Below are 22,541 nucleotides of genomic sequence, written 5' to 3' on the forward strand. Positions count from 1 at the left end.
ATGCCTCTTTTTTTTCCCTCCTCTTTTCTAAAGAAGCCTGTGCTTATGGGTTCAGGGACCAGATGAAGAATTCTGATCTTTAGGGATGTGGGTTTCTAGATAGATGGCAGTGAACTTAGGTTGTGAGGATTGTGCATGGGAATGGAAACTTAGTCTCCAACTTTGTGGAAGTTAAGCAGTAGGGGGCTGGGGAGAACTGGATCATGTGACCCTCCATTGTCCTCCAGGGTTCTAGGCTTGGTCACATCCCCATCTCTAAAGGTGAGATTGAGTCTCAACCCACTAGCTAAAAGGAGAAATTTCGTTTTCCCCTAGGCTTCCTGGGAAAGCTGTCCTCTGCCTGGAGTGCAGGAATAGTACAGCAGGGTCCTGGGAAAGTGAAGAAAGTGACCAACTCTCCAGCCCAGAAGGGGAGTGAAGAGGGGGGCGGGTGGACAGAGGTTGTTGCCAGCCTAGGAGACCCAGTGCTGCTTAGCGGAGTTCGGCGGGTGGAAAAACCTGGCCTGATGCGGCCCCAGGGAAGCAAGTTGGACTGGAGGCGGAGATTGCTCTGATGTGGGAAGCACACTGAGCAGAGCTTTCCCCCCCACCCTTTGAGTTTTTAACTCTATTTGAACCATAGATTTGACGCCCTCCCCCCATCCTAATGCATTTTTTAAAAAACGTATTCTCTTCCCATTCTGCCCCAGCCTCAGTATCTGGAAAGAAAGCAATCAGAGGCACTTACCCATTTACTATCTGGGAGCGGGTTGTGAGGGTCACAGAAGGTAACCTAGAAAGAGGCAAGAGATGAGGGAGGTGATTGAAATAGATTAGTCCTGTGGTTGGTTTGTATTTAGAACCAATGCTTTTCCCTATGACTCGTTCCCATCCCATATTATTCCTCGAAGGCCCTTATAGCATAAGGACCACAACAACTTGCCCCATCTTCCCCATCTACCTAGACCGACACTCCTCGCTCACCCATCCACCACCAGCTACCAAAAACTGCCACGCAGCTGGCTGGGAAAGAAAAGGGAGAGGGCCCCGGGAGTGGGTGGCGAGCAGGGTGGCGTCTCTAAGGGATTTAACCTCCTACCCTGAGTTCCACAACGCCACTCCCTCTAAAGACTGGGACGGAACCTCCATTTTTGTTTGGGGGGGAGGCAGGGGCTCCAGGATAAAAGGGTCAAAGGAAACGGTGATGGGCACCCGGGAGGAGGTGCAGTTACCTCTCTTTCCCTCAGTCTGTACCCCCTTCACAATCCCCCCCGCCCCCGCCACCTTCTCGGGGTCTCCCCCCCTTGTTGCTAAGGCCCAGGCCGTCATCCCAGCAACAGCCTCAGTCATGTGATCGGCAATGGCGGCGCTGACGAGAGGTAGGTGAGCCCGGCGCCCCCCACACCCACTGCGCGCCCTCCCGGACCCCGCTCGCACCCCTCACGCGCTCTCCCGCTGCCCCTGCGCCCCCTCCTCCGCCTCCTTCCCCAGCGCGCGCGGCGCCGGGAGGCTCCCTTCACCCCGCGGATCCTCTTTCTGTCATCCTCCAGCCTTGGCCTCCATTTGGGGGTTCTGGGGACAGTGATCGTGCGACATGCACCCACATCCAGTGGTGGGGCTCTGGGGGCTTTGCGAGAGGGAGACGTGGGGAGTTGGTTCCGGGTTGTGTCTTGCAGGAGGTCGTGGGGGGAGGGGTGAAGCAGCCCTGCTGGATGTCCCTAGGGACCCTTGTCCTTCCCGGCTGCCCCTGCTGTCAGTCCCTGTCCGGAGGGAGGGACTGGCCCCGCGTCCAGCCTGGGTTGCCCCAGAGGAATCGGAGACCCAGCATAAGCTGTGGCCCCGCCTCCCTTTTCTGTGCCAGCAGGACTTGGAGCTAAGAACACCTAGGTTCTGGGTTCCTTCTGATGGGTGGGTGGGGGGAGGGGTGTTCCACCTATATAGACAGTATGAGCTGAGGCTCTAGGGTTCCATTTTCACTTTCCGGACCTCGAGATGCATCTGGCCTTTATGGGACTATGATGAAGGCAAAAACAGAGAGCTGCTCCCTTTAGGATCAGTCAAGGAATTGAGATCACATTAATGGCCCTTCTTTCTATTTGAGCTGCATGTGGAGGTGCTGTAGGGACACTTCTGTCGCTCAGCATGGCAAGACTTAGGGGAAGCATCAGACTCTTCCAGTAGAGCCCACCCTTCCTAAATACAAACTAGGCTGCTGACAGGCTTGCACTTGGTGTGTTGGGTTTAAAAGGTGACAGTGAGAACTTTATTGTAGGGGCTGCTACCACTTCGTTTGCATTCCAGACTTCAGTTGGAGAGACTGGGTTGACTCGAGGAAGCCTCCCCAGCAGTAGGGGCTGACTTATGTGGGAATGTGGAGTAGAGTGAGGAGTCGGGGAACATAGGAAATAATTCTTGTCCAAGCAATCTGAGGGAGGTGGCAAGGAAGACCTCCATATGTGTGGGCTTTCCTTTCCTGACTTCTCTTACCTGTTCCCTAGACTTTCCTGAGAGCCTCAGAGCCGAGGAAGAAGAGAAAAGTTAGCATGTTGAAATGCCTTCTTTCGCAACTTGTGGGATGCTAGGGGATGGCATTCTGCAGGAGAGGAGAGGAAATGGAAGAGGAGTTTTTCTTTTGTTTAGGGGCTGACTGGGGAAGATGGTAACATTTGTCATCATAACCTGTTACCCTCCCTCTTCCCCCCAGTCCTGGTCAGCTGAGTGTGGACATAGAGGAGCTTCTGCTGCTGTCATTGTCCATGGGTTTTCAAGGTATCTGTATCCTGAGGGAACCACAACTTTCACCTTTAAATTGGTTTCCTCCATTCTATGTTCAAAGTAATCCCATTCCAAGTAATTTACATCCGAGTTCCCATCTCTGTTATGTGGGTTGCTGGGGTGGGGCATGTGGGAATGGGGCAAAGGGTTTCTCACTTTCCCTCCTTTCCCTGTCCACCCACCAGGTCACACCACCTACAAGTAGGGAGCAGGGACAGAAAGAGAGCCTGCATGCCATTTCTAAGCTCTTCAGGATCAAAGTGAGCAAAAAGGAGGGTCAAAAAGTCTCCCTCCATTTTACAGAATCCAGTTTTCACCCAGAGCGGGGAGGGGCAGATTGTTTCTATGATCCTGGGGGGAGTGGAAGGAGAACCAAGAATGATGCTTGGTTTAGATGAGAATGTTATAGAAACTTTCTTACTCTTCAGTTGGTGATGGGGTTTGAAAGAAGAGGGAGAAAACGAACCTGGGGGAGGAGTTAGTTGGGTGTTGGACTTTGAGAGAACAGAGGTAATATAAAATTGGAAAGGAACCTGAAGTAGGAGGCCCTGATGTTTGTCAAATGGGGACCCCCCACCCTGAGTGCCTTTCACCCTGGGGGCAGTGTCGTTCGTCCTGTCCAGAATGGCAGCCTGTGGAGGCACCTGCAAGACCAAAGTGACTGTCTCCAAGCCTGTGTGGGACTTCCTGAGCAAGGAGACCCCAGCCCGGCTGGCCCGGCTTCGGGAGGAACATCGTGTGTCCATCCTCATAGATGGCGAAACTTCTGACATCTATGTTCTCCAGCTTTCCCCACAGGGCCCTCCCCCAGCCCCTCCCAATGGGCTCTACCTGGCCCGGAAAGCTCTTAAGGGCCTGCTAAAAGAGGCAGAGAAAGAGCTGAAGAAAGCTCAGAGGCAGGGGGAGCTTGTGGGCTGCCTGGCTTTGGGGGGTGGGGGGGAACACCCTGAGCTGCACCGCCCAGGCCCACCCCCTCTCAGAGCAGCCCCACTCCTACCCCCAGGGGCACGGGGGCTTCCCCCACCTCCTCCTCCCCTGCCCCCTCCTCTTCCTCCCCGCCTGCGGGAGGAGGCAGAAGAGCAAGAGAGTACCTGCCCCATCTGTCTGGGGGAGATCCAGAATGCCAAGACATTGGAGAAGTGCCGGCACTCATTCTGTGAAGGCTGCATCACCCGGGCCCTGCAGGTGAAAAAGGCCTGCCCCATGTGCGGCCGCTTCTATGGGCAGCTGGTGGGCAACCAGCCCCAGAATGGGCGGATGCTGGTCTCTAAGGACTCCACACTCCTACTGCCCAGCTATGAGAAATATGGCACCATCGTCATCCAGTATGTCTTCCCGCCCGGTGTCCAGGGGGTAAGGAGACCGCGGCCTGCCCTTACCCTTTGTTTTTCCCCCTTTCCCAGCTCCTTCTCTGACCTACAAAAGCTGGGGGAGGGGGAGTGTGTGTGTCAAATGTGATACAGTTTCCCAGTTTCCACTGCATGCCTTTTGCTGTATGCCTTCGCACTCAGTGCTCAGGAGCTAGGAGGTCCCCTTAAGGGCCAGCTTTTCCATCCCTACAACCTTTAGGCACACATGCAGATCAGGTATCAGAGAAAGGAATTAAATACAATTTCCAACTCTGTAGAGATGGTGGCTCAGGTGCAGACAGGCACAGCAGGAAGGGACCTAACCCTTTTAACAGAGCTGGGAGTGGGACTCCATTCCAGATTTATGAGAGGGGAGAACCTTGATGACAGTGCAGAGTTCAAACAGGGGCGGTCCAGAGCCTCCAGGTGTCCTCCTCCTTGACGAAGAGTGATTTCCAGCTCTGCTTTGCAGAGGCAGGAGGGAGCGCTGAAGAAGAGCAATAGGAAAATGGACCAGGTTAGACAGTGGAAGCAGCACTGGGAGTGTTTTCAGGTAGAGAAGAGGAGGCTGAAAGATAAATTATTCTGTCTTCACATTTCTGCTGAGTTATCGGGAGAGTAAGGACCAGCCACCTTCCATCACTTCGGAGAGTCCATTGGTTGCTGAGCCCAGGACAAAGAACCTCTTTAACAATAAGGACTTTGTCTAGAAACAGGCTCCTGCTGCCCAAAGCGTGGAGTCTCCCCTGTGTGAAAGGCTGTCGGCCTGTCACTGCCCTGTCAGCATGACCAGGGTGGCCCTCCGTTGGCATCATTGCCTCAAGATGCCCAGCTGCTCACGGCCCACTTTGCCTCCCCCTCCTCCCAGGCTGAACACCCAAACCCAGGAGTTCGGTATCCTGGCACCACACGGGTGGCCTACCTCCCAGACTGCCCTGAGGGCAACAAGGTGCTGACCCTGTTCCGAAAGGCGTTTGACCAGCGTCTCACCTTCACTATTGGCACATCCATGACCACAGGGAGACCGAATGTCATCACCTGGAACGATATCCACCACAAGACCAGCTGCACAGGGGGACCCCAGCTGTGGGACACTCCTTCATTTTCCTTCCCTTGGCTCCTCCCCTTCTGTCCATTTCCACTGAGGGAATAACATCAACCCCCTTTCTTTGGGAACCTCCTAACTGGAGAGGACCAGCCCCAAGTTATTCAACCATCTCTTCCATCCCAGTTTCTCCTACATTTAACCTGGTCCTGATGTGCCCAGCTTTACCTACTAAAAATAAGCAGAACTGGGCTAGATTACCTTGGGTTTGGATTACATCAGGGGAGGGGGAGAGGGGCCGCAATGGGGCACCCAGATGAGTGTGAGCGCGGGGGTAATATGAGGAAGTCCCTGCGGCTAACCCTGACCCTCATTTCTCTTTGCTCCCAGGTTTGGGTACCCGGACCCCACCTACCTGACCCGGGTGCAAGAGGAGCTGAGAGCCAAGGGTATCACAGATGATTGAAGAACATCCCCTTTGCCAAGGCCCCTGCCGTTCTCCTCCACTAGGACCCAACAGAAGCCTCTGTTCTCCTCTCTCCTTCTGCCCCCCATACCACACAGTTGGGGACCTGTCTGACTGGGGAAGGAGTTTAAAGAGGGAGGGGGCAATCCCCTTCTCTGTCCCCCACAGGCCAAGTGCTTCAGTGCAGTGTGAGCCGCCCCCTTCTGACAGAGGCTGTTTCTCAGGCCCTGTTTCCCTCCTCCCCGTGTATATACTCCCAGTCTTCCTGCCCCCTCCGTTGCCCTTGGCTTTTTCTGGTATGTGCTGTGCACCAGTGACTAAGCTGAGAAAGATCCTGGGTGGGGAGCGGAAGGGGTCTTCCCCTTCCACTGCTACAGTACATCTCCACTGCTGAACTTTGGTGCAGGGAAGGGGGAATCTAGCTGGTGTGAGCCCCCATGGAGCCCGTGCTGTGTTATTCAGAACCAATTCCCCATCTACGTTAACCTTGCCCTTTCCTGTCTCTGTTTCTGTCCGTCTGTCTTTCTCCTGCTCTTTTCTGCCCCCTATAAGGAGCCTCCTTACCCTGTTCTGGAACCGCCGCCAAACTGTAGCTTTTAACTTAATAAAAATAAAGTAAAATATGCAACTCTATGCCACACCCATTCTGTTGTGTGAACCAGAGGGGGTTGGGTGGGGAGCGGAACCTGCTGAGAAGGGGAAGGGGTGGTGATTAGAAAATTCCTGTGGACCTCCCCAGTCTCTAAGCCTGCACAGAGCCTGGGGAAACGGCATGTACTTAGTGGGATCCACAATAACCCTGCGAAGCCCCGGGTCACACTTCCACATTGGAATCGGGATTAAGAGGGGTTTGTTGTTGAACTATGGTTGTAGGAAGGAACATCCCTACCCCTTTTGAAAATTTGGCTGGGGTGGGAGTTGGGGCGGAGCCGGGCAGGGGGCGGATTCGTCAGCAGCAACTCCCCGGACGCACGCAGGCCTCAGAGACCCCAGCTTCCGTGCCCCTCGGCCCTGAAACTTGGAGCTGGGTAGGGGTCCAGCATGAAGCCCCCGGACCGCCCCGCCCCTGGCCGCACTGACCGGATACTGGGGGTCATGGGGGGCATGCTGCGCGCATGCGCCCTACCCGGGCAGGAGGGGGTAAGAAAGGGCGAGTGTGGTGGGGTTCGGCGGCCTTTAGGGGGCTTCAGGAGGGCTGCATTCCACAACTCAATTACACGGGAAAAGAAATTTTGCGGGACACTCTCAGGAATCCAGGAGTTCTAATAAGAGGGCCAGAGCCACGTTCTGGGTGAACCGTTCCTTCCACTCCAGTCTTGGCGACCCTTTTATGACAATTTGGATTTTGACAGCAGGGGAAAGGGGAAAGTCTAGGCTGGGCGTGAAGGGCAGATTCCTTACAACCATTCTATCCCCGCAGCCGCCCGAGAGAAGCCCCCTAGGGCCGGAGGGGACCGAGCCAGAGTCTGCCTGTACGGAGGGGGGTCAGAGAGGGGAGCGCGAACGTGAGGTCCCCGCTTGGGCTCTGCAGCCCGGTAAGCAGCTGACGGTGGGGTGGGGCACAGTTTGCCATCCTGCGCAAAGTGGCAAATTAAAAAAAAACAAAACTGCTCTTATTAGCATAAAGGTTCACATTTAATTTGCAAGAGACCCATTTAATCGTTGAGACCTCCACGCTTCTTCTTGCTCTCTAGTGCGTTGTGTGTCCCCCCACTCAGCCGGCCCCGAGCCCCCGCAGGCGGAGTGTCCCCGCGCCCCACCCCTGGCCCCCAGCCAGCCCAGGCTCCAGGACTTCGCCTTAATTGGTGATTAGCCTCGGCTGGAGTCCCGGGGCCTGGAGGAAAGAAGGGTCCGGTGAGAGGGCGGCACCTGGGCTGTGCTCCCCATTCACGCACCCCCACTGAGGGGCCTTGTCCATTCCTGCGCGGGTAGGGACAGTCCCAACCCAGGACATCTTCGCACAGGCCAAGGCCACGTCCACCGGGCCCTTCTCCACTCCAGAAGCGGAGAGGCGACCCGGGCAGACCCCGCACTGGGCTTAACCCCCACCCCAGCTCTCCGCAGTCAGAGCCCGAGATGCGGTTAGGAGGGGGAAGCCGGGGCTGGGGAGCCCAGGCTGCGGAGGAGGGGCGGAGGCGCTGGGGACGTGGAGTGGGAACGCTGTGGTGCCTGGGGGAGGGGGGATTGGGGCGGGAACCCGGCGCTGGCGAAAGGGGGAACCGGAGGGAGGGCGGAGCTGGGCCACAGAAGCCCCTCCCCGCGGCGGCACCGCGGCCGAGCCTGTTATTCGGCTCGCCGCTCGGCCGGAACCCGCGCAGCGCCAGTGAACTCGGGGTGTCGGCCCCCACCTTCTCCCCTGCCCGGGCCTAGAACCACCCCCACCCCGAGAGGCTGGAGACGGAGCTGGAGCGCCTGCCGCATCCCGGCCCAGTCTCCCCCATCAGCCCTCCCCTCCCTGCTGGACATCTGGACCCGGGGCCCCGCACCGACAGGGTTCCGGAAACCCTCCCCGCCCAGATCCGCGGCCCGGCCCCGCGCCGCCCTCTCTGCAGAGCCCCCAGCCCTCCCCCAAACTAGACTTCCGCCTACCCCTGGACGCCCCCTCCCCGGTCCCTCCCTCCCCCCCTCCCCCAGCCTGGAGCGGGGGTAGGAGGGAGGGGGGGTGTGCGCTCTGCGCCGTCCCCACCCCGCCCCGCCCCCCGTGATTCCCCCTGCATGGCCGGCTCGGGTGGGGGGTACGGGGGGGCCCGGGCGCCATGCGGGGGGGGCACAAGGGGGGTCGCTGTGCCTGTCCCCATGTGATCCGAAAAGTGCTGGCAAAATGCGGCTGCTGCATCGCCCGGGGGGGACGTGGTGAGTGTGAGGTCTCCAGGGCTCAGTGCTGAATGTGGGGCGGGCTGAGGGTTCAGGATTTCTGTTTGCCCCGGCCCTAGGGATTTAGAAGCTGGATACTGTACCTGTGTTTTCCAGGAAAGACTTAATAGATGATCTCTAAGATCCCTTCTGCCTGCCAATTTCTAACAAGTTAAGGAAATTGGGGAAGGGGCAGGGCTTTCTTGTGGTTAACTGGGTATGAGGAAAACCCATCCACAATCTCCTTAGGCCTAGAACTGCATCATCTTCCCTCAAATCCTTTTGCCGAGAACCTGCTTCAGCTCTGAAAAGGGACAGGGGGATGGAGGAATGGAGAATGAGGGGGTCTACCAGGGGCTTTCTCAAAAATCGCTGCTCCTCTCTGTCCCTGAGCCCAGGCCAAAGATAACTCTGATGCGCTCCTCACTTGCCCCCTCTGTTGGGTTTGTGCATGTTGGGGAGGTGGGCTGCAGAAGTCTTTTCTTTTTATTTTAGTGATCACTGCAATTTGTGGAGGAGGGGTCTGGGGGTGGCAGATGGGCTCTTTAGCTCTTCATTCCTTTCTTCTCAGAAAATGGTCTGTACCCACTGGAAGGGGGAGGGTTGTAAGAGAACAGATGGCCACCCCCCCCACCCCCGCTTCCAGTGTCTGCCCAGATGGCTGCCCCTACCCCCATACCTATGCCATGCCCAGGATAGGGAGGAACCTCCACATGTTACTGGGGGTCCAAGGCTGGGAAGCCAGGTATTTACTCTCCTTCCTTCCAAGGGTGCCCTGGTGAAATTTTCTATCCTGGCCAACTCAAATGAGGATGGCAAGAGAGTTAGCCTTGGGGAAGAGGTGCTGAGCTTCACCGAGGGGAGACTGAGAGCTTCTAGGGATCCTGAGTCTGGAGCTGGAGCATTACCTATCACCCCTTTTCTTCCTCACCACCCCATTAGAATCCTATTCCATTGCCGGCAGTGAGGGGAGTATCTCAGCTTCAGCTGCCTCAGGTCTGGCTGCCCCCTCTGGCCCCAACTCTGGCCTCAGCTCTGGCCCCTGTTCCCCGGGCCCCCCGGGGCCCGTCAGTGGCCTGAGAAGATGGTTGGATCACTCCAAACATTGTCTCAGTGCGGAAACTGAAGCAGACAGTAGCCAGGCTGGACCATATGAGGTAAGCAGGGAGCATCACAGGAGAATATAGGACATCCAGGAAGGACACTGGGAGAGAGGACAGGTTGAGGGTTACTGGTCAATGGAGAGACCTGTCCCTGACCTCTGGAACTTGACTTTGGCCCCTAGAACTGGATGCTGGAACCAGCTCTAGCCACAGGAGAGGAGCTGCCAGAATTGACCCTGCTGACCACCCTGTTGGAGGGCCCTGCACATGAGACGAAGGTTTGAAGAAATGGGTCTGGGGTGGTTCCCCTCCCCCAAGAGGCATCCATTTGTTTACTCTAGGGTGTTCTTTTCTTTCAGCCACCTGAGGAAGAGACTTTGCCCCAAGCCCCTGAGAGTGAGGAGGAACAGAAAAAGAAGGCTCTGGAAAGGAGTATGTAAGTGTCCACGTAACCTCCCTCCCTTCGTGCCACGGCACAATGTCCAGGGGTCTGTCGCTCACATTTTAGATTTGAGAACTGGAATTTCCTCTGAGGTTGGCTGTGGTAATGAAGGGACTTCTAGTCCAGGAGGGAGGAAGCAGCTAAACCAAGGATGTGCACTCCTGCTTGCTTTCTTCTCAGGTATGTCCTCAGTGAACTGGTAGAGACAGAGAAAATGTATGTGGAGGACTTGGGGCAGATTGTGGAGGTAACTCCCTTTTCCCTTTCCAGCCCTGGTCTGACCCTTTCCCTCAGCCCAGGGCTAATTTTAAGAGATATCTTTGAGGTTCCTCTGACCTGCCTTCCCAGGCCTCTCTACATCCTGGACTTAATGGGAAGGGGGCGTTCCCACGAGGGCTGGCCCCACACCCCCATGCTCCCACCCCAAACTTCCCACAGGGTTACATGGCCACCATGGCTGCACAGGGGGTCCCGGAGAGTCTTCGAGGCCGTGACAGGATTGTGTTTGGAAACATCCAGCAAATATACGAGTGGCATCGAGAGTGAGTGGTGGAGCCCTGAGAGAAAGGGGGAGGGGTGTATATCTGGTTGGTTCAGTGTCCCAGGCATGGCCCAGGAGCTGTTGTTGCCTGAGGAATGTTTGGAGAGTCTTCATGGGGAACTCTGCTGGCCAGACAGCACCAAGTTGCAGGAGTGAGGATATTTGACCTACCTTTTTCCTGTGAATCTCTCCAGCTATTTTCTGGGGGAGCTGCAGCGGTGTTTGCAGGATCCTGATTGGCTGGCTCAGCTATTCATCAAACACGTGAGGCTTGAGGGGGTGGGACCGGGGGAGAGGCTTGGGGGTAGATGGGACTCTGCAGATGTGTTCTCCCTCCTCACCCACCCTGCTCTTTCTTAAACTTTACACCTGTTAGGAGCGCCGGCTGCATATGTATGTCGTATACTGTCAGAATAAGCCCAAATCAGAGCATGTGGTGTCAGAATTTGGGGACAGCTACTTTGAGGTCAGTGGCTGAGGTGCTTTGGGGAAAGAGGGACAGAATCATCATGCACAGGCTTTCCAGGCTGCATAACAACCTTGCATCCCTGTCTCCAGGAACTCCGGCAGCAGCTGGGGCACCGACTGCAGCTCAGTGACCTCCTCATCAAACCAGTGCAGAGGATCATGAAATACCAGCTGCTGCTCAAGGTCAGGAACACCTACCTGTTTCCTGGGCTCACAGTTGGTTGGGACAGCACTTCCCATGTTCATCTCCCCAGGGTTCCTAAGTCTTCCTCCAGACTCCCTAGGGGTCTTTGGGAGAGATTTTGAGAGCTTCTGAGGATGTCCTCGTGACTTCCCTGAGCATTTCTTTTTCACGTCTTAGGATTTTCTCAAGTATTATAGTAGAGCTGGGATGGATACTGAAGAGTTGGAGGTGAGGACTTCGACGTCTTCCAGGGCACATCACACACCTTACCTTCTTAGTCTCCTGGATTTCCCCAGCCCCTTGGGTGGTATAGAGCTGTCTGTTTTTTAGGGGGAGGCTTGTCAGGGGTCAAAACATGGCCTGACGTCAAAACGTGGCTCCTTCCCAATAATGACAATGCTTTTCTCTTCACCTGTGTCCCAGCGAGCTGTGGAAGTCATGTGCTTTGTGCCCAAGCGCTGCAACGACATGATGACCCTGGGGAGGCTGCGGGGGTTTGAGGTATGGGGATGGAGTGGGAAACCAGAGGCCAAGTGCTCTTCTGCCCCAGTCTGAGTACTCAGGAGCTCCTTGTGGGGAATTGTGGAGGGTCAGGGGAAGGAGGGGTGAGGGAGTTGTCCCTTTTCTCTTGTTTCTTGTTTTTCTCTGGAAGATCACTATCCTTTGGTTCTAGGGCAAACTGACTGCTCAGGGGAAGCTCTTGTGCCAGGATACATTCTGGGTCACGGAGCCTGAGGCTGGAGGGCTTCTCTCCTCCCGGGGTCGCGAGCGGCGTGTCTTCCTCTTTGAGCAAATTGTCATCTTCAGTGAGGCCCTGGGAGGAGGAGTACGAGGTGGAACACAGCCTGGATATGTGTACAAAAGCAGCATCAAGGTAGGGAGGGGTTTGCCTGGAACTGGGGTGAGGCCCGTGAGAGGGTGTCTGGCTTTTGGATTTGTTGGAGAGGGCAGGAACCAGAGATGGCCTGAGGAATTTGGGGGCGGTATCTCTTGTCCGCCCATCCAGGTGAGCTGTCTTGGACTGGAGGGGAACCTCCAAGGTGACCCTTGCCGCTTTGCTCTGACCTCCAGAGGGCCAGAGGGTGGGATCCAGCGCTATGTCCTACAGACCGCAGACCCTGCCATTAGTCAGGCCTGGGTCAAGCAAGTGGCTCAGATCCTGGAAAGCCAGCGGGACTTCCTCAATGGTAAAGCTCTCACCCTGTCTCCTCCATGGGCTCTCTCCGCCCTTTGACCTCCTGAACCCCTCACTGCCCAATCTCCCCGCCCTGCTCTCTGACCCTGGCTTCTCCTTCCCCCATTCCCACCTTTCGGCTCCTAGCTCAGGAATTAGGAACTCAGAATCCCCCAGAGGCCAGCCTATGTGGATGACAGTCCTTTGGAGGGAGGGCAGGTAGGAGGACGGCCTGAGCAGAACCCCGAGGAAGAGGACCTGCCTCTGCTGTAGCCCTCCTTTTGCCTTTCTCTTTGCCCCAGCGTTGCAGTCACCCATTGAGTACCAGAGACGAGAGAGCCAGACCAACAGCCTGGGGCGGCCAGGAGGGCCTGGGGTAGGAAGCCCTGGGAAAATTCGGCCTGGAGACCGGTCCCAGGTCAGCACACACACACCCATCAATGGCTCTCTCCCCTCCCTGCTGCTGTTACCCAAAGGGGAGTTGGCCAGAGCCCCCCTGCCCCTGGAAACACAGGTATGAAGAATGGTGTTCCCTGGTTGTAAGGGCAGAACAGGGAGGGCCTCACTTGTCCTGGGATCCCCAAATCCCTCTCCCCCATTTCCTTCCTCTCCCACCACCCTCCTTTTGTCTGCCCCTTCCTACTTTCCATCTCTTACCCTCTTTCCTCCACTTTAATTGAGGGTCTCGGATAAGCTAAGATGTCTGGCAAGAGGTAGCCTCAGTAGGGACTTACACTGGAAAGAGAAGAGCGAGGGTGGATTCCTGAACTTTAGCGATCCTCCAGCTTGTGTCTTTCCTCAGGCCCTTGGTGACATCCCCCAGACTCCTCGTGACTCTCCTTCAGTTCCGCCAGTTCCAAGCACCCCACTCTGCCAAGCCAGACTTGCCAAGCTGGATGAAGATGAGCTGTAACTGGCGAAGGCCACGGGGGTGGTGCTGACTCAGCTACTCTCTTCCCCAAGGAACTTCAGGGCAATCCTTCTGGCACTGCCCCAGAACTCCTTCCTCTTGAGGTGTCCAGAGGTGGGCAAGGCTGGCAGTGGTGTCAACTTGGAGAAGGGTACCGAAACTCAAAAGGACTTCTTTCTGTCCCAGTAACACAGGTTCCTTCAGCTCCCACCCCTATGCATGCATCACAGGTTCCCCAAAAGGAGGCTATGTAGGTGGGTGGGAGGGCTGGGGCAAGGGCCAGATAGAAATTATTGGTTTTGTTTTTTATTTTGGTTTTTGTTTTCGGTTTTCTGAGAATAAAGGTTTTGTTATATCACCGAGGCTGCTGTCTTGGCGCGGGGAAGGGGGGCGCCGCGGCAGAGGTGTGTGTGTGTGGGGGGGGGGTGATGTGGTACAGAAGAGATCAGCTGGCCCTTCGAATCAGTTTGAGCAGGGTTCTGGCGAAAGGGGCAGGGCGGGGGCCGTAAGATAAAAGACACCGCTACCTTTGTCTCTCTCTGCAACTGCAGCATACCTCATTCCAGACACGGGGCTTGGGACCCCTGGAAAACCCTAGATCCTTGAGAAATCCTCCCCTTTACCAAGCCTTTCTTTCCCTCCCATCTGGCCTCTGTTCTAGGCCCCGCTGGAAGGCCCAGTGTAGTCTGACTTCCCACCATTCCCCCAACACCCAGATTCCAAAGCACCAAATGCCCCGTGTACCTGTCTTTCGGAGGCCTCCATGTTCAGCTGAGGGAGAGCGGGAAGGCAGAGAGGATGCTGGGGTCTGTGGCCCCTTCCAGCTCTGGATCTCCTTATTTTTGCTGTCTGGGAAGTCATCAGGCATATCCATACTGAGTAGGAATGGATTCCTCTTCAAGCCATAGACCCAAAAGTGTAGAGGACAAAGGGGTCTTCACCCCTCCCAACTTCTTGGACAGCCCCTGGGACAGAGAAAGCCAAACGTGCAGAGATCCATGTCTAGATTCCCTGTCCTCGGTCCCTGGTCATCAGTGTGTCCACTTTGTCCATTTGTCCCCTGGGCCTGGTCACGTGTACTTGGGCTTCCTCAGCAGACAATGGACTGCTGGGGTGGAGGTGGGGGCGAGGAGGAGCTGGAGCCTCCCTGTGGGCCTGAGGTCCCTCTGTCTGACAATGGGGGGAGGGACCTCTTGGGGGGGGACAGGACGTAGAGCCCAGATAAGCCTTCTGGGGAACAATAGAAGGAATTGAAGAGGGGAGACCCACCCTCACTGTACCCTACCCCCAGGACTTTGGGGTCAGGGACTGGGGACCAGAGGGTGATGGGGAGGGGTGCTGAATATTCTTGTGAGTGGAGGAGGGGATGGACAAACAGTAGGATTCTGGAGCTCAGAACCTCTGTATCTCTTTAGGGGTCATAGAGCTACATGAGGTGGGTGGGTGGGCAACCCTTCTGTACTTCATTTAACCACAAATGTGCTTTTGAGTGCCTAATTTGTGAATTGCACTTGAAAGTAATAAACGGTGTTTCAGGCTTTTTGGTTTCTAAGAAATAAAACTTTCCTATCAGTTCTGTATTTTCCCTGAGGCCCTGAACTGGGGACTTAGGTCCAGGTTCTCCCTACAGAGACATGAGGTGGTGGTTCTCTGTTATCCTGTCTAATACATGTAGCTGCTTCCAATCTCAGTTGTTTGTGAAACTTAAAAGGCCAACAGACCTCCTTACACTCTCTTGGGGGCCACTTGTGCCCCAAGAGGATTTGGATCCAGAAGATGAAGGGGCTGGGGTGGGAACCCTCTGAATTTTCTTGCTTAGGCAGGGAATGCAGCAGTTCTAAGAATGACCTGTAACCCTGGAGGAGCCAGCTTCTGTCTTCACCCAAAATGCAGATTCAAAGGGAACTCAGGGTGAAGAAGCAGAGAGTGAAAATGCTTAGGAGTGGTAAACAATGGGGATTGGGGATTGAGGGTGCGCTTGCCTTGTGGGGTATTTCTCTGGTCCCTAAACCTTTCCCCAGCCACGGGGATCGCAAATGTGCTCTGCGTGCCATCTGGCCTAGGATGTCAGAGGAAACGCCTGAGAGACGCGCCCTCCTTCAAGCAACCCTCTCCTGTTTGTAGATGGTCCCCAACAGAGGGCGCCTCCAGGGCAGGATTGGACCCTGCTTTACGGAGGCGGGACACGGGGCTAGCCTGTGGAGGGGTATTTAAGATCGGGCGGAGTTGGAGGCAGTTAAGGGCACAATGAGTGGGCTACTGGGCGCCAGGACCTGCTCAAGGCCAGGAGAGGCCTCCGACCTTAAGTCCCCTCTGGGCGCCAAGCTCAGGGAACCTCTTACCGAGGCCCGGTTCCAGCAGCTCTTCGGGGGCGCAGAGCAGGAGAGGGAGCTACGGGCAGAGCCCCGCTGGTCCGGGCTGTGCAGACGGTGGAAGCGGCGGGCCTGCGCCTGCTCCGGACCGGGGGCGTGGCACCTGTTGCTGGCGCGGCTGCCCCCACTGCGCTGGCTGCCCCACTATCGTTGGAGGGCCTGGCTGCTCGGGGATGCGGTGGCTGGAGTGACTGTGGGCATCGTGCACGTGCCCCAGGGTGAGCGGCCCTCCCACCAGCCTGTCGGGGCCCCAAGCTCTAGAGTGTCTACGGGAGCGTGGGGGGCTGGGAACCCGGGAGCGAGGTGGTGGGTTTGTATGGTTGAGGGTTCGGAGACAGGGACTTGAGACCAAGCTCTGGGTAGGGACTATGGAGTTCTATCAGATCCCCCCCAACCCCCGCTCACCTCATTTGCGCAATCCTGCTAGAAGTCTTGGACACTTTCCGGCTCAGGGAACTGGAGAGAGGCACAACCCCTGCCCCCCAGCACTCGGGCCGGACACGGATTTGTGACCTTGACCACCCAGCGACCTCCTATCAAGCCCGTTAACCCCTCAGTTCCCTCAGGAGACGAGGTTTAGTCTCCCCTCGCCAGCCTCCGAGAGCGAGAGCGCCGGAAGCGGGCAGCGAGCGTCCTGAAGCTGGGCGCCCTCAGTCTCCCGACCGCAACAGAACTTTCATTCCACTTCTCCCCTAGGCATGGCTTTTGCCCTCTTGACCTCCGTGCCCCCAGTGTTCGGCCTCTACACGTCCTTCTTTCCCGTCCTCATTTACACCTTGTTGGGCACTGGAAGACACCTGTCCACAGGTGAGTGACCCAGTGACTTCTCCCCTTCTCTGGGGGGTGAAAATGGACAGGGGTGTGAGGCTTCTGTTCTTGTAAGCTTCCGGAGCCTTTCCCCTTACTCGCCCCCATCCCCCTGCCTGACCCTCTGGCCCAGGCAATGCTTGTTGGGGGTGCAAAGAGGTGGCAATTTACTCGGACTTCTTCTCCGCATGAAATTTGGTTAAAATTTCTGGGACTTGGAAGAGGGGAGAAGAGATGCGCAGTCACCCGAAGGGGCGCGCAGTCACCCAAAGGGGAACGCAGTCCGCGGGGCGATTGCAGGAAGAGGCGACGATGCAGTTTGGGGATAGTTTTTACCAGCTGGTGCCTCCTCCAAACCTCCCTCACCGAGGGTTCCCGGCTTCTGCACCGGCTTAGCCCTGCGGTCTTCACCTGAGCAGCTGTCTTCTAGGGGAGCGAGGTCTGGTGGCCACAGACCGGCCGCCAGCACAGAGCCTGGGATGTCGCTGGGCCCCAGACAGCACGACTGGTAATTTCTACATTTGTCCTCGGGTCCTAGGAACATTCGCCGTACTCAGCCTCATGGCGGGCTCGGCCGTGGAGCAACTAGTGCCCGAACCCCTTGGGGGAAACTTGAGCGTAATCGAGAGGGAACAGTTGGACGCTCGGCGAGTTGAGGCAGCTGCGGCCTTGGCCTTCGGGAGCGGGGCGTTGATGGTGAGGGAGCGCCCTGGGGGGGTCCACGCTGGGGACTCGGGGGACTTGGGCCAGTGGAAAGGGTGGGATACGTCTCCCGCTCGCCGGCCTTGGCTGGAGAAGTGCGCGGAGAAGCCGGCGCACCGCGCTCCGACTGGTCTACTCCTCCTGTGGTGACTGAGCATCTTCCTCCCCGCAGATGGGGATGTTCGCGCTGCAGCTCGGTGTCCTGTCCACCTTTTTGTCAGAGCCAGTGGTTAAAGCGCTGACCAGCGGGGCCGCGCTGCACGTGCTCGTGTCCCAACTGCCGAGCCTTTTGGGGTTGCCCCTCCCGCGCCAGATCGGCTGCTTCGCTCTCTTTAAGGTGAGGGTGGGAGAACCGCGAGCAGTCCCGGGAAGAGGGCAACCCGAAGGGGAAGGAAAGACAAGTGGAGGGATAGTGCGTAAGCAGGGGGCGGGGGCGGGGGCGGGGGCGGGGGCGCGGAGGAAAGGAGGTTAGAACCAGGAGGCTGAATGAGGGTCGCCGTGGAGGTGAGAGAGAAGGCCTTGCCTGGATCAGGTAGGTCCGCTCCGGGGACAGTCGCCCCTGACTCTGGGCCCTCTGCTCACCGCCCCTGCCCGCAGACGCTGGCCGCTGTGCTGATCGCGCTTCCCCGAAGCAATCCGGCCGAACTGACCATCTCCGCACTCTGCCTGGCGCTGCTCGTGCCAGTCAAAGAACTGAACGTGAGATTCCGAGACAAGCTACCCACCCCGATCCCAGGGGAAATCGTCATGGTGAGGATGGCTCTTGAGTACCGGCGCCCTTCGCCTCACAGACCTTGCCTATCCTGTAGGAACTGGACGCTACCGCCATCTAGTGGGATAAAGAGATGTCACACCGAGAGGTCTTGTTGACGCATGTACCCCGTGTTTTGCCTTGTATAATGCGCACCCACATTACTACGCCCATGGTATAAAATCATTAAACCCATGTATAATGCGCATCCTTATTTTCCTCTCCAAAATGTGGGCAAAAGGTGCGCATTATACATGGAAAAATAATTTTCTAGGTCTCTTCCAAGAACACTTTGACCCCTCCGGAATCCCTCACACATACATTTCCACTTCCTCTCCTACAGTCTCCTCTGCACCTGTTAGAACGCCCTCTTCCTCCTTGTAGCGCTCCCGTGCGGTGTCGCTCGCCACAGCACATCCACTTCCTTCTCTCTTCTTGCCTGATCCTTCACTGTAATTCAGTTTATTTCCCTTCCCACACCCACCTACATTTCTCTCTCTCCCCAAGATAAGTAAACGTTTCACATCTCCACCGATACCCTATATATCTCCAGACATAGCCAAGCTTCCCTAGTTAGAATGGCTCGGTTTTGCCTCCTGAGACCCACATCCCTCCCTCATAGGAGCCCTCCTTCCTCCTCCCATCCATCCATCTCCATAGCTCCAGGTAGGTATCATTCCTCTTTTCATCCCCGCTCTCCTTCACTCTGAACTCGCTGTCAAGCACCCACCCCAGGCACATCTCAGCTCCCCCAGTTGCTAGGCTCCTGCAAACACCTGGTTCTGTATTTGATCCTCTCTCATGTTGAGCCCTTCTAGCCTCTGCCAGGGGACCCATTTCTTCTTGTGCCCTAATATGCTGTCTTTCCCAGGTGCTTCTGGCCTCCGTGCTCTGCTTCACCTCTTCCCTGGACACGAGATACAACGTCCAGATAGTGGGGCTGCTGCCTCGAGGGTAAGAGAGGAGGAAAGGACACAAGTTCTCTCTTCTCACACCTCTCCCACCCAACACCCCCTTCTGTCCTGCTCCACCCTTTTTCCTCCATCTTTCCTATAATCCTTATAATACCCAACACATTCTTACCATGGATCCCTGTCTCTCCAGATTTCCTCAGCCTCTCCTCCCCAACCTGGCTGAGCTACCCAGGGTTCTGGACGATTCACTGCCCATCGCACTGGTCACTTTTGCTGTGTCTGCCTCGCTGGCCTCCATCTATGCAGACAAATATAGCTACGCTATTGACGCCAACCAGGTGTGACTCCAAGTGGGGACTCCAGCCTCATTCAGGAGACCACCCCCTAATGTTATTGCCTCATGCCTTTGTCTCTCTCTTCATCTCACTGTACCCCCAGGAGCTCTTGGCGCATGGTGCCTCCAACCTCATCTCCTCCCTCTTCTCCTGCTTTCCCAACTCAGCCACGTTGGCCACCACCAGCCTGCTAGTGGATGCTGGCGGGAACACACAGGTAAGAAGGCATCCTTGGGTGCATCCACTGAGGGGAAGGGAGGGACATCCAGGTCTGGGTGGCGGTGGTGGTGGTAGAGAAACAGGTGGCAGCTACACAGAGGGGGCCGGGACTCTGTGAGGGAGGGTGAGAGAGGGGATGGGATTGTCCAGAGAGGAGAGAAAGAAGAGAGCAAAGTTCCATTAAGACCTTTGTGGACTGGAAGTGCTGAAACAGTTTATGGTGCCCCATATGCAATTCAAAGTAAGAACAATACTAAACTGTAAAATAAATTTAAGAGACAAAGTTCTGATTTTTTTTTCATAAGGACATTTTCTTTTAAAAAGAAATATCACATAACAAAGTTTCCCCGAAATTTTTATATTTTTGGTTTCCGTTACTTTGTTGGTGCACTGCGTGTGTGGTGAGCCTGTGTTCGGGGTAATTCCAATGTGGCTTTTAAGATGGAGGCTTTTAAGTGGCTTTAAAAAAAGAGAAGTTGACTACATCTAGGGGAGACTAGTGAATGAGGCATTTAATTGTGGGAAAGAGAAGGGAAGGTGTGAATGGCAGAATATCAAGAGGAATATTTAGGTGGAAGGGGATTTAAGAGGAGAGAGATTTTCAAGGAAGATGAGGCCAAGTGGAGAGGGACCACCTCTCACACGAAGGTGGGTGGGTTTAGCTTCCTTCTTTGCTTCCCCCCCCCCCGCCCGCCCCCATCCTTCCCTCTAGCTGGCAGGCCTCTTCTCGTGCATAGTTGTCCTGTCGGTGCTGCTGTGGCTGGGACCCTTCTTCTACTATCTGCCCAAGGTAAGGAGCAGAGAAAGTGTGGGGGTGGCTGGGACGGGTGGCTATATTCCAGGATATTGGGATGGTTAGTTTGTGTCCTCTGTTCCAAGGCTGTCCTGGCCTGCATCAACATCTCCAGCATGCGCCAGATGTTCTTCCAGATGCGAGAACTCCCACAACTATGGCGCGTCAGCCGCATGGATTTTGTGAGAAATGGCAGCATTACCCCCAGATTGCCCCCACCCGTTTTCCCAGCATCCTCAGTCTCTGTTCCTGGATCAAAGCCCAAGTGTCCTGGTCCTAAATTCTGCAATCCAGCCATCTCCAACATGCATACCTCTTAATCCCTTTCCTCCAAGACAAGGCGTGTGGGGCGTGGGATGTGGGGCAGGGGTTGAACCCTCTCAGACCTGAATATTTGTAACTCCCCAGGAGATGCTAGGTCAGGGGTCATTGCATCCAGTGTGCATCCACTGTTGAGTCAACCCTGTTCCTTCCTTATGTTTTTCTTTCTGCCTTCTCCTGAGCCATCCTTCCCTAACATTGTCTGGGCAGTCACTGCCCCTGGACCCTTTTCCTTAGCAGTGATGGCCTGGCATTTCTTCTGGGCATTTCACTCCCATCTGTGTCCTGCAGGCTGTGTGGATGGTCACATGGGTGGCTGTAGTGACCCTGAGTGTGGACCTGGGCCTGGCCATAGGTGTGGTCTTCTCCATGATGACTGTGGTCTGCCGCACCCAGAGGTGGGAGGGGAGATGAGGAGAGCCAAGATGAGGGGGAGGGAGAGAAAGGAGTTCTTGGGGTGACTTCCCAGCCAGACTAGGCTGGGAATCTGACCCCAGCTTCCTGTCAAGGGTGCAGTGTGTGGCACTTGGACTGGCCGAGGGGACGGAGCTCTACAGGCCACTCAAAGAGAGCCACAAGGTAGGTGGGCCACAGGCAAAGAAGGAAGGGGAGATTAGACCTGGATGTTTCCCTGACCCTCTGACCCCTTAGCTCCTCCAGGTCCCAGGGCTCTGCATCCTGAGCTATCCAACACCTCTCTACTTTGGGACCCGTGGGCAGTTTCGCCGTATCCTAGAGCAGCACCTGGGGCTTGGAAGAGGCAAGGTGAGGGTCAAAGGGCAGTGTGGCTTCTCTGGGAGTGAGAGGCAGGTGGGTTTCTGAGGGGGATTATTGTGCCCGAAGTGTACATGTTCATGCTTGTGCCTCGCAAGTGGTGACTGCCCTTTTCTAATCACAGGAGACTCCAAAGACAGATGGCCCACCTGATGCAGGTGAGATGGGATGTTAGGGAGGGAGATTGGAGCACGACCCATGGAAGCATCTGGGTACTCTTGCTGGGTACTTCTCCCATCCTAGTTGCTGAGCCTGTCCGAGTGGTGGTCCTAGACTGTGGTGGTATCACCTTTGCAGATGCTGCTGGGGCCAGAGAAGTGGTACAGGTGAGCCTAAGGGTAGGTTGAGGAGAAACCCCCTTTTATCATCCCGTGCATACTCTCTGTTGTAGGGACTAACCCACTGCCCCACCTCCTCAGCTGGCCAGCAGATGCCGGGATGCCGGGATCTGCCTTCTCCTGGCTCAGTGTAACGGTGAGAGGTGTGGAATATAGAGGGACCTGGACACCAGGGAAATGACCGGACACACGGGGGAAGGAAGAGGGCACAGTGTGGACTTAGGACCTGAGAGCCTGACCCCCTTTCCCCACAGCCTCAGTGCTGGGGACATTGACCCAGGCAGGACTCCTGGACAGAGTGACCCCAGAGCAGCTGTTTGTGAGCGTCCAGGATGCAGCTGCTTATGCCCTGGAGAGACTGGTGAGGGGGCAGGGGCAACAAGAGTGGGAGCCCGGAGGTGCTGGGATGTAGGAGTGAGGTGTGAGTCAGTGGCTGGAGATCCAGGCAGAGGGGGCGGAGGAGTAAGGTGGAGGAAGGGGTGGGGAAGAAACGACGAGTTAATTGATCAAGTCTAAGCCACGGAGAATGGCCCCAGCTATGGGGGAAGAGGTGAGGAACTAAAGATCCCAAAGCGGGTGGTGTGCCCCTCAGAGGCCTGCCAGATCCTGGATGAGGAAGGGAGGGGTACTTAACCTATTCCTGAAATGTTCCCTCCCTTTTCCAGGAGCTCGCTGGTCCGAAGACTTGCACAGTATGGGTCTGACCAGTCGCTGGGAGTGTGGAGGGCCCCAAGATATGTGTATGGGAAGGGACTTGTCCCTGAGCCCCCTTACTTAATGTACCTAATAAAATGAAGCTGAGAGCCTCTGGGATTCATGAAGCGAGCCTGGGTGTCTGCATAAGGGACCCTGGTGCCCCTTCCTCCATGCCCACAGCACTGCAGAGACACAACTAAAAATGGTTTTCACCTGTGTGTTCACTAGCC

At 56.1% G+C, this 22,541-nt stretch overlaps 3 protein-coding genes across 6 annotated transcripts; all 3 read left to right on the forward strand.

The window, feature by feature from the left end:
• Positions 1 to 1,276: 1,276 nt before the first annotated feature.
• DTX3 (deltex E3 ubiquitin ligase 3) lies at positions 1,277 to 6,235 on the forward strand. 2 transcript variants are annotated; one of them, XM_054580264.1, is made up of 6 exons: positions 1,277 to 1,358; positions 2,684 to 2,748; positions 2,940 to 3,014; positions 3,378 to 4,107; positions 4,972 to 5,189; positions 5,539 to 6,235. In XM_054580264.1, the coding sequence occupies exons 3-6, from the start codon at positions 2,986 to 2,988 to the stop codon at positions 5,612 to 5,614; spliced, it is 1,053 nt and encodes a 350-aa protein (XP_054436239.1). In that variant the 5' UTR covers positions 1,277 to 1,358; positions 2,684 to 2,748; positions 2,940 to 2,985; the 3' UTR covers positions 5,615 to 6,235. The 2 variants fall into 2 exon arrangements, with proteins under 2 accessions (XP_054436239.1, XP_054436241.1); XM_054580266.1 differs by having other exon boundaries at positions 1,285 to 1,358; positions 3,359 to 4,107.
• Positions 6,236 to 6,602: 367 nt separating this feature from the next.
• ARHGEF25 (Rho guanine nucleotide exchange factor 25) lies at positions 6,603 to 13,550 on the forward strand. Of its 3 annotated transcripts, none has more exons than XM_054580000.1 (16): positions 6,603 to 6,754; positions 7,035 to 7,149; positions 9,410 to 9,624; positions 9,753 to 9,848; positions 9,930 to 10,006; positions 10,193 to 10,259; positions 10,451 to 10,554; positions 10,748 to 10,817; positions 10,930 to 11,019; positions 11,112 to 11,204; positions 11,383 to 11,433; positions 11,629 to 11,706; positions 11,879 to 12,079; positions 12,212 to 12,392; positions 12,682 to 12,893; positions 13,182 to 13,550. In XM_054580000.1, the coding sequence occupies exons 1-16, from the start codon at positions 6,656 to 6,658 to the stop codon at positions 13,290 to 13,292; spliced, it is 1,860 nt and encodes a 619-aa protein (XP_054435975.1). In that variant the 5' UTR covers positions 6,603 to 6,655; the 3' UTR covers positions 13,293 to 13,550. The 3 variants fall into 3 exon arrangements, with proteins under 3 accessions (XP_054435975.1, XP_054435976.1, XP_054435977.1); XM_054580001.1 differs by having other exon boundaries at positions 12,682 to 12,797; XM_054580002.1 differs by lacking the exons at positions 6,603 to 6,754; positions 7,035 to 7,149 and adding an exon at positions 8,367 to 8,467.
• Positions 13,551 to 15,536: 1,986 nt separating this feature from the next.
• On the forward strand, positions 15,537 to 22,431 carry LOC129076028 (solute carrier family 26 member 10-like). Its single transcript, XM_054580267.1, has 18 exons — positions 15,537 to 15,879; positions 16,358 to 16,468; positions 17,007 to 17,164; positions 17,343 to 17,507; positions 17,768 to 17,920; positions 18,793 to 18,875; positions 19,026 to 19,173; positions 19,274 to 19,387; positions 20,102 to 20,179; positions 20,269 to 20,364; positions 20,795 to 20,901; positions 21,013 to 21,082; positions 21,155 to 21,268; positions 21,402 to 21,435; positions 21,521 to 21,603; positions 21,697 to 21,751; positions 21,870 to 21,976; positions 22,281 to 22,431. Exons 1-18 carry the CDS (start codon positions 15,537 to 15,539, stop codon positions 22,317 to 22,319), a joined length of 2,058 nt encoding a protein of 685 aa, XP_054436242.1. The 3' UTR covers positions 22,320 to 22,431.
• Positions 22,432 to 22,541: the final 110 nt, after the last annotated feature.

Source organism: Pteronotus mesoamericanus, unplaced genomic scaffold (genome assembly GCF_021234165.1).
Source record: "Pteronotus mesoamericanus isolate MK-2021 breed Mesoamerican mustached bat unplaced genomic scaffold, CSHL_Meso_final contig_56, whole genome shotgun sequence".
NCBI classification, from domain to species: domain Eukaryota; kingdom Metazoa; phylum Chordata; class Mammalia; order Chiroptera; family Mormoopidae; genus Pteronotus; species Pteronotus mesoamericanus.

Excerpts from the sequence above, each read along its gene's own strand:
- LOC129076028 (XM_054580267.1), top strand. The coding sequence starts at position 15,537 with ATGAGTGGGCTACTGGGCGCCAGGACCTGCTCAAGGCCAGGAGAGGCC. Across the intron at positions 17,165-17,342 it reads TCGGGAGCGGGGCGTTGATG|ATGGGGATGTTCGCGCTGCA; the intron begins GTGAGGGAGCGC and ends TCCTCCCCGCAG. Across the intron at positions 18,876-19,025 it reads GTGGGGCTGCTGCCTCGAGG|ATTTCCTCAGCCTCTCCTCC; the intron begins GTAAGAGAGGAG and ends CTGTCTCTCCAG.
- DTX3 (XM_054580264.1), top strand. The coding sequence starts at position 2,986 with ATGCCATTTCTAAGCTCTTCAGGATCAAA. Across the intron at positions 3,015-3,377 it reads CTAAGCTCTTCAGGATCAAA|AATGGCAGCCTGTGGAGGCA; the intron begins GTGAGCAAAAAG and ends CGTCCTGTCCAG. Across the intron at positions 5,190-5,538 it reads TGCACAGGGGGACCCCAGCT|GTTTGGGTACCCGGACCCCA; the intron begins GTGGGACACTCC and ends CTTTGCTCCCAG.
- ARHGEF25 (XM_054580000.1), top strand. The coding sequence starts at position 6,656 with ATGAAGCCCCCGGACCGCCCCGCCCCTGGCCGCACTGACCGGATACTG. Across the intron at positions 11,205-11,382 it reads AATACCAGCTGCTGCTCAAG|GATTTTCTCAAGTATTATAG; the intron begins GTCAGGAACACC and ends TTCACGTCTTAG. Across the intron at positions 11,707-11,878 it reads GGAGGCTGCGGGGGTTTGAG|GGCAAACTGACTGCTCAGGG; the intron begins GTATGGGGATGG and ends CTTTGGTTCTAG.